This window comes from Octopus bimaculoides, chromosome 5 (assembly GCF_046866305.1).
Source record: "Octopus bimaculoides isolate indiv1 chromosome 5, ASM4686630v1, whole genome shotgun sequence".
Taxonomy (NCBI): Eukaryota; Metazoa; Mollusca; class Cephalopoda; order Octopoda; family Octopodidae; genus Octopus; species Octopus bimaculoides.
Genome location: NC_142932.1, coordinates 21795297 through 21808898, shown reverse-complemented (window position 1 = coordinate 21808898; position 13602 = coordinate 21795297). Strand labels below are relative to the sequence as shown.

Genomic DNA, 13602 nt, shown 5'->3' with positions numbered 1-13602 from the left:
TTATGTACGTATATGTTTGTGTGTGTATATATATATAAATATATATATATATATATATATATATATATATATATATATATGTACGTATATATTTATATAAAGGGCATTATTACAGAAAATAATAACGCCACACAGTGGCCTTCTCAAAATAACCACATTTTAGTACCTAATGCGAGGAAAAAACAACCAACAGAAGACGACCAACTTTCTTTTAAATAAACTTAACTGTGTATCGGCCGATTTCGCGATTACTAGAATGAATCTAGATTTCGTTCATCAGCACAGTATTGTCTCAAAAATATATATAAATAAACAGAATTCTCACCTCACCAAAAACGAACACACTACGTATCCGACAGCGTAAAGGGAATGAAGTTTATCTGTATATATCTTCATCAAAGAAGCAGGAATAATTCCGGATTGCTTCTGGGTACCCATGTGGAGACAGGAATAAAAATTCAACATTGAATATATTCCGTGTATATATTTGATAAATAAATTCAAAAAGGGATAAAACTTTTTTACAAGAATTTTATCAAGAAGCCAGTGTGTAAAAAAATTCATAAGGGAAATTTCTATTCCCAAGAATATAATTATTCGTTTATATTTATATAAAGGGCATTATTACAGAAAATAATAACGCCACACAGTGGCCTTCTCAAAATAACCACATTTAGTACCTAATGCGAGGAAAAAACAACCAACAGAAGACGACCAACTTTCTTTTAAATAAACTTAACTGTGTATCGGCCGATTTCGCGATTACTAGAATGAATCTAGATTTCGTTCATCAGCACAGTATTGTCTCAAAAATAGTGAGAATTCTGTTTATTTATAAACTTCATTCCCTTTACGCTGTCGGATGCGTAGTATATATATGTACGTATGTAGATGTGTATATCTATATATATATCTATATATATATATATATATATTTATTTATATAATATATATATATATATATATATAATTATATTAGGGACAAAATCCAAAATTACAGGTAAAAAACTCAATTAAAATCAATTTATAAAAAATTAAAATTAAATTGAGCCTTATAGATAAAGTGTATATAAAATATATAGTTTTAGGGAAAATAACCAATTTTCAAGAACTCATCGATGAAAATCCACTATCACATATAGAAAAATTAATAATTAAAAATACAATAAATGAGTATAATATAAAGCCATGCAACATGAAGAACATTCCCTTCATCAGTTGTCCCCTGTTTTATCTACTCTAGATATTATATAACTTGGTTTAAGAAGAGACAAAATTTAGATAATCATCTTATAGTTATGATTTACATCAACATTATAAATACATACAACACAAAAGATAAACCAAGACAAGGAACATATCCATATATTATTTAGAATAGAAATAAGAAATACATGAAGTAAAAATATATGTGAAAAGGATAAATAAATAAAGAGTGATATATTGATTAAAAATCATATTAAATTTAAGATGAAAAATGTTGAATTAAGAATTAAATTATAAGATACATCAACGGCAGTGAAAAATCTTAATGGTGGATTTAAAAGTCTGAGAAATAATAAGGATAAATTTGTTTTAAGGGTTCTAAAGAAATGTTTATCGCGGGTTATAGCACTCTTAACACAAATTTATCCTTATTATTTCTCTGACTTTTAAATCCATCAGTAAGATTTTTCACTGCCGTCGATGTATCTTATAACTTTTAATTCTTAATTCAACATTTTTCATCTTAAATTTAATATGAGTTTTAATCGATATATCACTCTTTATTTATTTATCCTTTCCACATATATATTTACTTCATGTATTTCTTATTTCTATTCTAAATAATATGTTGATATGTTCCTTGTCTTGGTGTATCTGTTGTGTTGTATGTATTTATTATGTTGATATAAATCATAACATATAGGATGGTTTTCTAAATTTTGTCTCTTCTTAAACCAAGTTATATAATATATATATATATAGTTGATATACATATACGCATTCATACACACATGCACACACACTTGTATATCATCATATTAATCCAGTTTTCCATGCTGGCTTAGGTTAGATAGCTCTCTCTCACTGTCTTGCCACTCATTTACATATTTTGTCATCTTCCTCATACAGCAATAGAGAAAATCATTTGAAGCTATTGTTGTATACATCATGTTATTTTTAGCATGATGTATATGGATGGATACCCTTTTATCACCAATCATTTCACAGTATTGACCATGAGCATTTTTGCTATTGTGCATGCATTCACACACAACCTGCTTGGATGATTGTAAAAATGCTATTTCTAAACAATAGCCTTCTAGGCTTTGACTGACATTGAATGTTTTAAGTATTTAGTTTTTATTTTATGTTTTGTCAACCGTTAACTCATGGTTTGTAAGTGAAGTCTGCTATTGGTGTTTTGTTGCATCACTGAACAAGTTACTTTATTCTGCATTGCTTTAGTCCATTCAGTCAAAGAAATGGTACCAGAGGAAAGTTAGTCCAACACCCTATCCAGGGGAAGTTTTATTTCTTGTTTGATGAAATAGAAACTTAATTTAAAGTTCCTTGAGTCTGTCAGAGAAATTGCATGTTTAGCCCTTTAGCATTTAAACTGGTCATACAAGGCTCAAATACTCTACCTGTTTTATGTTCAAACTTGCCAGATCTTGCTTCTTAAACCTACCATACAATGTCATTCTAAAAATAAAGAATCACATCATCGAAATCTCAAAGCTGCAAGATTATGCATGATTAATTCAAAACAATGTGAATAAATAAGAATTACGTGTGACAGAGTTATTTGAATTCTAAAGAGTTAAGACTTCCTCAAGTCGTTTACTCTGCTGTTGTGTCAGTTTATCAGTAATTAAATACCTTAAGTTGATCCCTCTGTACTGTTTGTATATCCATTACTCCTTGATTTGCAACTCACAGATGTTTTACTTAGAATCTGAACTATTTTCAATTATATTTTCTGCTGTCCTGGTCAAGTGCCAACCCAAGAAAATCTATCTAAACTAGTTTCTTTGTCCTATAATCACTTGCTTTATTTACTTATCCTGGTATTTTATTTTTAATATTTATGTTTTTTTTTTTGTCATTTAAATGTTCTGAATTACCTTGCAATCCAGGTCGTTGCTGTTGACAACAGCAGTTTTGAGTGCTTTATTTCTGTTCTATAACACCTTTTATCTTTGAATGCTAATTATGTGTCTACCACTTTCTGACAAAGCACCAGCTTGCTAAACCTGTCCAAAGATTCCTTTTTTATTCTTCTGCCAGTCACCTTGTTACGGATGTTGTTTTTAATTTCTTACATTATATCGATTAACAATAAGCTTAATTTCTTGTTTTTTATTAAGTACTCTTTTGTTTTTTTACTTTTTTTTGCTTAAGAAGATAGTATAGTTTGTTAAACCAATCCTAAAGTATTGCTGGTTTTTATTGACTCCAGAAAGATGAAAAGCAAAGACAAATTCTCTTTCTTTTACCTGAGATTTGAAGTAAAATTTCTTAGAGAATCTAATCCTCTTCACCATATTTTGCAACTCTATTATTCTATTTACGTATTGTGTGTGTGTGTATGATGATGATGATCATCATCATTTTAACCTCCATGCAATGGGACTGAACCTGAAACCATGTTGGGAAGTGACCTTCTTAATCATTCAGCTGTGCCTGGGACACCAGCCCCATCCTTATACATTGTGATTTAAATACTTTAAGGGAAGTGAAGTTTGACTATAAATCCTGCTTACCATCTATGTAAAATGTTTATGTTGATTGAGCAAATGCAATCTTGGACACAATTAATCAAATGCTTAGAAGCAAGTTGCATGTTTTATCTGAGTTTATTTTTTAATCTTGTCTGGGACTATACTAGATCCTTTGCAATACATCAGTTAGCTATGTTGGGTGCAGTGAGGCAGTTGTGCTGTTCACAGTCATTAAATGATGAGAGGGATATCATAAGAGAAATACTGTCTTTTATGTCAGCTCACAGTGCTACTCTGTCTAGCTTTTGTGGCTGAAGAGGAGAGAACAACTCCAAAATGCATGCACCCCACAGTCTAGCCAGGCAGTACTGTGAGCTGATTTGATGTATTTACACCCATTTGTCAACAGCGAGAAATTTTCTCCATGACAAAACACAGTGAATAGCTTTTTTATGCGTTTGAATATGCCTCAAGCATATTTGAACTGGTAGCAAGTTTGTATTTATATAATTAAAGAGGTTCTGGTTGTGACCATTCCATCTTTAAGTCAAACGTAGTGCATCCAGTATAGCATTATCTAATGTACTCTTTGTTGTGGTTTAGGTCACGGTCAGTCTTGGTCCAGCTGATTTGTGATCAAAGACATACTGACCATGACACTACCATCTTCCATCATGTCACATCCTACCATCTCATCCCTAGATATGCTATTCAGTCATAGTATATCTAGGTCTATGCCAGTAGAGTGTGATGTTGTGATTTAACTCTAAGGTTAATCCTGATCAAACAGTGCTATAGGTTAAGTATAACAGAAGATTCTTGTCTTGACTGTTGTAATGTTGGCATTTTTCTTATTTCCTTGTATGAGAAAGGATAACAACATCAACCATAATCCTGTAGCTCGCATGGAATGAAGCCAGTGTGCTCTGCTGATGTGTAATGTCAGTGTGCATACACGACAGAGTGTAAGCGCCTTGAGAGAAAAGTTGAACCTAAGAAGCATCAGATGTGGTGTGAACAGTTACCCTCAATATCCACTAAATGATCATACTTTTTCACATTTTTTTTGCTAAAAACCTGCCTGATTACCACCTTTGTAATCCTGAAAAACATCATGACCATTGGTCTAGTCGTTTGACTGTGAAGAGGGTACAGACAGATAGACGGACATAATGCCCATTATAGTAAGATGTTAGGAACATAAATTGTGACTAAGGTTTGGTGGAAGATTTTAATTCAGAGCTTTTGAAAACAAGACATTTGTACTACAAAAACAGAGGCAGTTTCAGGCAGGTCAATATCAAAATGGTTAGTGATTAAGTGTAGTAACCAAAGCTTTAGTTTCTCCACTCCCACCACCAACTCTTGTTTTCTCCATGCTGATATCAGTTAAATAATTTGTGGTGCTGTATAACACCACTCATTTTTGTCTTCTGTGAAGCCCAACATCTGGAAATCTAGCCTCACCACTTGATCCCATTTTTTTTCCTTCCCAAGTATTGATGTGGGAGAGTGTTGATTGTAAGTAGTCCCTGCTCAAAAAATAGGTTTTGATTGTTTTACAATGTCTGATGTTTATCAGGAATTGTTGCAAAAAAAGCCTTCCTTCTGTAGCTATATGTCAACAGTGCCTTAACTATTTAGCATTTAAACTGGCCATTCCTAGCCCAAATATTCTACTTTGTTCTATGTTCAAACCAGCCAGACTTGGTCTCTCATGCATACCTTATGAGGTAATACTGTAAAACAAACAACCATATCATTGAAATCTCAAAACTGAAAGATAATGCGTGACCAATTTGAAATAATGTGAATAAATAAGTATCACATTTAACCCTCTTGGGGCACCTGGGCTGATTGATCAGGCTAAGTGATACAAGCCGAAAAGTCTTTGAGGCCAATCCTTTGCCCCAATGAAACAAACATTTTGATGTGTAATAACCAATCAGAGATTGTCAATCAGTAGATATAAAATTACATAACATATATAGTTTTTCATACTAATAAAATAGTTTTAGGCACTTTATCCTTTGTTTTCTACATGCATCTGTCAATTTCAATCTCAACAGAGAAAACATTTTGGTCTTTTTGGTTACACATACCAAAACACTGTGTATCTCAAAAGGGCTAACATAATAATCTGAATGCTGAAGGGTTAAACTGTACTTTGCCTTCCCCAGGGATTGAGACAAGGGCAGTAATAATTCTTGCAGCTACAACTGGACAGTCTCCCTAAAATTCACTCCCCGTAGATAAAATTGCAGTATAATCCTTGATTAGCAGACACAGGAATTAGAAATTTGGGGTCAGATTTAAGTTTTGTTTCCAAACAAGTCACAATATCTTTGAAGACTTTGTTCACTCTAAAAAAAAGCTGTTGTAGTTGAAATTGTGGTTGTTGCACAAGTGATTCTTGTAGTAATAGTAGTAGTAGTGGTGGTGGTGGTGGTTGTATTAGTCTGTGAGTGACAGTACCATGTAATTAGTTTAACACTTGTACATAAAATGTATATATAAAACATCAACAGACACCACGTCACCATGTCCACATCTCACCTACCCCACACCCACCCAGTGCTTGCTTATTATTAGGAGGACTTTATTCTAAAACTACTGAATGGTGATACAACAGAATGGGACACAAGTGTCCATAATATAAGTTACTATTTTAAGGTGTGTGACTTTAGTCTCAATTGAAATGCAATCCTATTAGTTGCTCTCTTGGTCACCTGACTCATTCTACTTGAAAATGAAGCTAGTTTGTTTAATCTCACTCTACTCCTCTCCCTGTTTCTCTGTCTCTTCCTCTTTTTCTCTCTCTCTCTTATAACTAATTAAATAGCTAAATTACAGTTAATTTTTAAGTATGTGTGCACTTTGATTTGTCTCTCTATGTATGTGTGTGTGTATATATATATACATATATATATCCCTCTCTCTGCTTACTGATCTGTCTGTCTGTCTATCTACTCACATACCCATCTACTTACCTATCCACATCCATCTATCTACAAACACAAATCCTCTTTGGCATCATTGTTTTTATGTCCATATATTTCTGTGCTTGCATAGAAAATTACTGAGTAAGCATCCTATGGCTGGATTGCCCTTCTTGTTACCTCTTGTTTTCATGTAAAGCATTTTTTCCACTGGTCTTCACATGTCAAAACTGTCAAAACTGACAAAACTGTTAAGCTACATATGGCATTACTTTCAAGAGGTGTATACAGCGTCACCTTTTTTTTACACAGCGTCACTGTAAAGACACTCAGAAAACAAACAATTGCACGCACACACACACGCACGCACACACGCACACACACACACACACACACACACACACACACACACACACACACACACCCGCTGCTGCTGCCATCGTCATCATCATCATATGTCTATTTTCCATACTTTACATGTTGGCATAGGTTGCACGAGTTATCACAGTGGAAGTTATCACATAATTAGGGGTACTGTCCACCTAAATGGGTTGGAAGACTGTACATCACTCACGTGCTTCATTTTTGGCTTTTTCTTTCTATTAGATATCCTTCCTAACACCAGCCACTTTGCAGAGTGTACTGGGTGCATTTTTCATGGCACAAACCCGAGAGAGGTTGCTATGTCCTTGACACATCTAAAGAGTCCTCATGATCCTCTCATATCTGCTCATTCACCAATCACTTTACAGGGTAAGAAGTATGATTGATAGAGTTATGAATGAGTGGTAAGTGATATGAAGGATGCATGATAGGGGAGATGTGTGATAGGGGGACTCAGTTTTCTGAGTTATCATTTTATTTATAGTCAAGGTAGCATGGTTAAGAAGATAGAGCAATGATAGAAAGCAACGTGATCCAGGAGATAGAGATCCAAGATATGTGGTATAAAGTGAGTAAGAGTGCAATGGTAGACGGAGTGATGACTGGCAGAACAAGAGGGAAGTGTGAAGATAGATTGTTCTGGGCACTATTGGTCCAATGTAGTTTCTTATGCATAAACTTCGAAATGGGTAGGGGTCCTCAGTGTTCTAAGCTGTGTGTCTAGTCAAGGTAAAGATCATGGCTATAAGGATAGGGCAGCAACAGAAGATGCCATGACTCTGGGGATGGAGTGATGACAGAGAATCAAGATATGGAGGACAAAAGAAGCAAAAGAATGAAGACACAGTGAGATGGGGTAATGACAAGTAGTATAAGAGTGAAAATAAAGTAGAGTTTATCAGGCACAACTGATCCACTGTAGTCTATTCTTAAACTTTCAAGTTGAGCCCTGGCTGAGTGACGATGGTAATAGGAGGGGAATAGAAAGTAGGCAGGTCTTCTGCCAATGATTAATTAGCAAGAGTGATAAGGAAGTGAGTAATAGTGGGTTGAGAGGGTAATAAAGTATTGTGGAAACAGCAATAGTGGGTTTAGCAGTACATATAATCTCAGTCAACATTACTACCATTATTTTTGTGTGGCATTTGTTCTGCCATACTGGCATTGCTGGTTGGGTTTTCCGAGGTCAAATCTTTTCAAGTACCACAGATTGCTAGTCAACAGAGTTTTTGTCATTTCCTCCTTGAAATGCAACATTCTGAAATCAGCCTTTGCCACTTTGTTCCAAGTCTTTCTTGGTGACTCTCTTCCACAGCTGTTATCACTATGAGCACGTAGCATTTCTTTATACAGCCTTCATCCTCTATATGTATCACATATCAACATCACCACAATCTTCCCTCTTATACACTTCATCTGATTCTATATTCTGTTTTTCTCTCAGCTCGTTTCTATTGCATGATTCAGGGACACTAACATTACACATCATGCAGAACATGCTTATTTCATTTCTTCCTCGTCTTTTGCTAATGCTCTGCATTCAAGTTTTGTGTTTCACTACTATGCAACATTGTACTTCCTATACAAGCATCATATAATCTGCTTTTCACTCTGAGAGAAACTCTTTATGCCAGCACCTTGAAGCTTTGTCTCATATCATTCTTATTCTGGCCACTATGTTTTCAAAGCAACTATCTCCACTCCTCATTAGATCACTAAGACAAGAAGGACTATCAACACTTTTTGAGGGTTGGTCTAAGATATGAAACAGAGTCACTGTTTCATATGTACTCTTAGTGTTTACTGCATTTGTGCATATACTGCATATGAAGGACACCTTCTTTGTGATCCCACCTCTCTTCTTGTGTATCCATTATTTACATTGGATACATTGTATGGAGTTCCAACCTATCCGTTCCTGCTTGTTCAGTTTAGCTATTTCCATGACAATAGCAGGAACTTATCTTTCCTATATATAGCATTTGTGGAGGCGCAATGGCACAGTGGTTAGGGCAGCAGACTCATGGTCGTAGGATTGTGGTTTCGATTTCCAGACCAGGCATTGTGAGTGTTTATTGAGCGAAAACACCTAAAGCTCCATGAGGCTCCGGCAGGGGGGTTGTGGCAAACCCTGCTGTACATTTTCACCACAACTTTCTCTCACTCTTTCTTCCTGTTTCTGTTGTACCTGCATCAGAAAGGGCCAGCCTTGTCACACTCTGTGTCATGCTGAATCTCCCTGAGAAGTATGTGAAGGGGTACACGTGTCTGTGGAGTGCTCAGCCACTTGTATGTTAATTCCACAAGCAGACTGTTTTGTTGATTGGATCAACTGGAACCCTCGTCGTCGTAACCGATGGAGTGCATGATGATATAGCATTCAAACATATTAAAACTGATTTTTGTTGGATGAATGAGGATGAGGGTACTCAATACATATTGTAGAATATATAGTTTATTTAAATTGAATTCTTTTCTTGAGACTCAAGTTTCATGTCAGTGCAATCAAGTAAGTACTGCTATGACTTAGAATATATGTTTTGTTTTATAGACACACACGTGCGTGTTCTTTTCTATATGTTGTTTGATTGCATTAATATTTTTTAATTCCATCATTTTCATGTAAACAAGTAAAACTGAAAAGAACTGAAAAACAAGAATCCTCCCTGTTTTATTAAACAAGATATATGCACAAAAGAATATGCTAAAAAATGAATTAAAAAATTTTGATATGCAGAACGTTTTCTATGAACACAAAAGAAGTCCTTCCATGAATAAATTTAAAAGAACAGCAAATGAAAATGTACTCAACCAATAGGACAAAAACCTGAACATATTCCTAACTAAAAAAAACCCAGATAGGATACTTTTCCTGCTGCCAACACTTTTAGCCACTTCTTACAACAAGCTTACAGCAAACTAAGATATATATGCATACACACATGCACATATATATATATAATATGTGTGTTTATATAGATTTTGATATATATTTATAATTATTCATGCATACAATCAGAGGCTATAGAAGACGCCTAAAATGTTGCTTGGTGAGATTGAATTTGGATCTATGTGATTGCAAACCAAACATCTGGAGTGCGCATGCACGCGCGCGCGCACACACACACACACACACACACACACACACATGTTGGTGTAAAAAGTAATTTACCAACTGTTGAGATATTGTGAATAATTAAATGTAATTTATTTCCATTTCAGTTGTCTTACTGTTTGGGTTAGTCCAACCATATGCTGAAGCCAAAATAGGTAAGTGCTCATTTCCTCTCTAATCTAATAAGTAGCTGCTACTGCTGCCGTTTTGTAGGTAATCCTGACATCAGCCAGTAGTACATTGCTCACCTGTTATCACTTCTATATTTTCTATAACTGAATTTGCAACACTCTTAGCATCTCTGATACGTGTGTGTGTGTGTGTGTGTGTCATTATCATTTAAAGTGTGTACGTATGCAGTAATTTTACAGTTTGTAAATAAAAGAGAAAGATAGTACTCAATATATAGTGCTGAGTTTGTTCAAATATAATGAAGACTTGGAAGCTACTTGAGTTTTAGACATGAAACTTGAATTGTGAGTAGGTACTCAGTTTATGTATGTGTGTATGTATATGCATGTATATGTATATATGTGTGTATGTGCGAACTATAGGCTACTTGAAATATGTTTGACATATTTCAACTACCCTAAAGTTTGCATATGTCTAAATGCCGCTTGGCTCTACACTTAGATTCTTGGATCTTATAATTAACATATATATTTATATTTCATCTTTTATTGTTTCACTCATTGTACTGCGGCTATGCTGGGGCTACATATGCATGTGTGAATCAGTATGAATATATCAATATACTAGCCGTATAACCTGACCTTGTCCGGGTGTGACTTATTATGCCATCTACGATAAGTCTTGCTAGGTGAAAATCAACTAAAAAAGAAAGCCTTACAACGAAAAAACCCTTATGATGTAAATATGTTCATAATTCAAAAGACGATGAAATTAATAGGGAAAGTCTGAAGGCTGTTTTGCGTAAAATTATTAAGCATACGTAAATTTCATCCGTGTAATTGGCTATAGAAATGCTTGTGCAAAACAACTTTTTGCGCTGCCCTGATTATACATAGCAGGGTAATCCCTTTTAGCAGGAGCTAAGACGGCAATTTCTGATGAAGCAATTGCTGGTGATCTGTTGCTACACAGTTTTGCCAGAATTCTATCAGATTGGGCAGAAGATGTTGATGCACCATTTTGCATTATGTTCAAAATAGCTTCTGGAATGTGGTGCATTACTGCAGTCTGTTGCTGTCATTTTAAACCGGTTGCTATCTTTCCCCAGCAAACTCTCTTCTTTGGAGGCATAATCTATGTATATATGAAAATCGTGGTAAATTTACAAAACATTGACGAACATGAGTTATATTTTACTGAATGATTGTGTACTTGCACGTGTATGCTTTTGAGAGAGCGAGAGAGGAAGAGGTAGAGAGGGGGAGAGAAAGGAATAGGGGTAGTTAAAAGTTTTCTTATGACTGCTTCTCTTCACTGCCTATTACTTCATTAGAAATCTAAGGATGCACATAAGCACATAATAGAGAAAAATGAAACAAATATGGACGACTTGCTCTGAAACACCACCGATTGGGGAACACTTCTCAAAAATAACCTGCAGTTGTTTCCTTCAAAATTCCTACATGCTTGAAATGTACATACCTCAAGGTACACTTGTACAAAATTTCATGAAAAAATATTCATTTTCCTGGAAGTTAAGAGGAATTTAAGTGGAATTTCCGAATATTGTACCCCACCCCCTTCCAAAACACTTTCACCGAAAATTTTTGTATATTTGGAATCTACATAATAAATAATATATGCATAGAAAATTTCATAAAAAATATTCATTTTTATGAAAGTTATGACCTTCCAAAGTTGGTGGGTACAACTCTGTAGTTATGCCATCAATGTTTTGGAAATATACCACGATGTGAATGATTGTGTTTACTTGCACGTGTATACGTTTGAGAGAGTGAGAGAGGAAGAGCGGGAGAAATGAATAGAGATTGAGAGCAATGTGTATGTTGTTGTCACAGGTCATGTATGTGTGGTTGTGTGTGTTTTTACGTATCTATGTTATGAAAAATAGATAAAGAATACTGAGATGAAAGTTTAATCTATGACGTTGTATGTATCACTTTCTCTCCCTCTCCTTCTTTTACTCTTACTCTCTATATTTTTATGTTGAGCGCGTGTGTAAGAATGGCGTTCCAGGTAGAAGGGATGAAATATAAAAGTTGCTAGTAACCACAGCCAAATCTCCCTTAAATCACACAAAGTAAACGGAATTTTAAAAATCTAATTACTGCACTGGAAAGTTCACATCGAGAAAATTCCATTGATGTAAAAATTTTTACGAAAAAGTGGAAAATGTGGATTTCTATAAACTTTCAAAAAGGCTTCAAACAGACACACAACTTCAGATTTATATATTAAGATATATATATATATATATACAGTCAGACTGGAACCTGGTGCACACACACACGCATATACATACATACATACATATATATGTTTGTGTGTGTGTGTGTCTGTCTATATGTCATCATTATTTTGGCTTACAAAGACCTGTTGGGGGCAAGTGAAATTGAAATCGTGATGGCACCTGTACCAGTGGAGCGCTAAGAGCACCATCCGAGTGTGATCATTGCCAGAGCAGCTGTCTGGCTTCCATGCCAGTGGCAAGTAAATAGCACCATTTGAGCATGATCGTTACTAGTGTCTCCTTACTGGCACGTAAAATACACCATTTTGAGCATGGCCGTTGCCAGTACTGCCTGATTGGCCTTCGTGCTGGTAGCACGTAAAAGCACCCACTACACACTTGGTGTGGTTGGCGTTAGGAAGGGCATCCAGCTGTAGAAACTCTGCCAAATCAGATTGGAGCCTGGTGTAGCCATCTGGTCCGCCAGTCCTCAGTCAAATCGTCCAACCCATGCTGGCACGGAAAGCAGACATTAAATGATGATATATATATATATATATATATATATATATATATATATATATATATATATATATATATATATATATATATATATATATATATATATATATATATATATATATATATATATATATATATATATATATATATATATATATATATATATATATATATATATATATATATATATATATATATATATATATATATATATATATATATATATATATATATATATATATATATATATATATATATATATATATATATATATATATATATATATATATATATATATATATATAATATATATATATATATATATATATATATATATATATATATATATATATATATATATATATATATATATATATATATATATATATATATATATATATATATATATATATATATATATATATATATATATATATATATATATATATATATATATATATATATATATATATATATATATATATATATATATATATATATATATATATATATATATATATATATATATATATATATATATATATATATATA

At 33.8% G+C, this 13602-nt stretch overlaps 1 protein-coding gene across 4 annotated transcripts in view; it reads left to right on the top strand.

Annotated features, from left to right (window-relative positions):
* The window catches only part of LOC106881102 (uncharacterized), an 84530-nt gene that overhangs the window by 32022 nt on the left and 38906 nt on the right, over nt 1-13602 (top strand). For all 4 annotated transcript variants that reach the window (XM_052967893.2, XM_014931333.3, XM_014931332.3 and 1 more), the window contains exon 2: nt 10253-10300. In XM_052967893.2, the coding sequence (XP_052823853.1) occupies nt 10253-10300 (48 nt within the window). The remainder of the gene's footprint in view (nt 1-10252; nt 10301-13602) is intronic.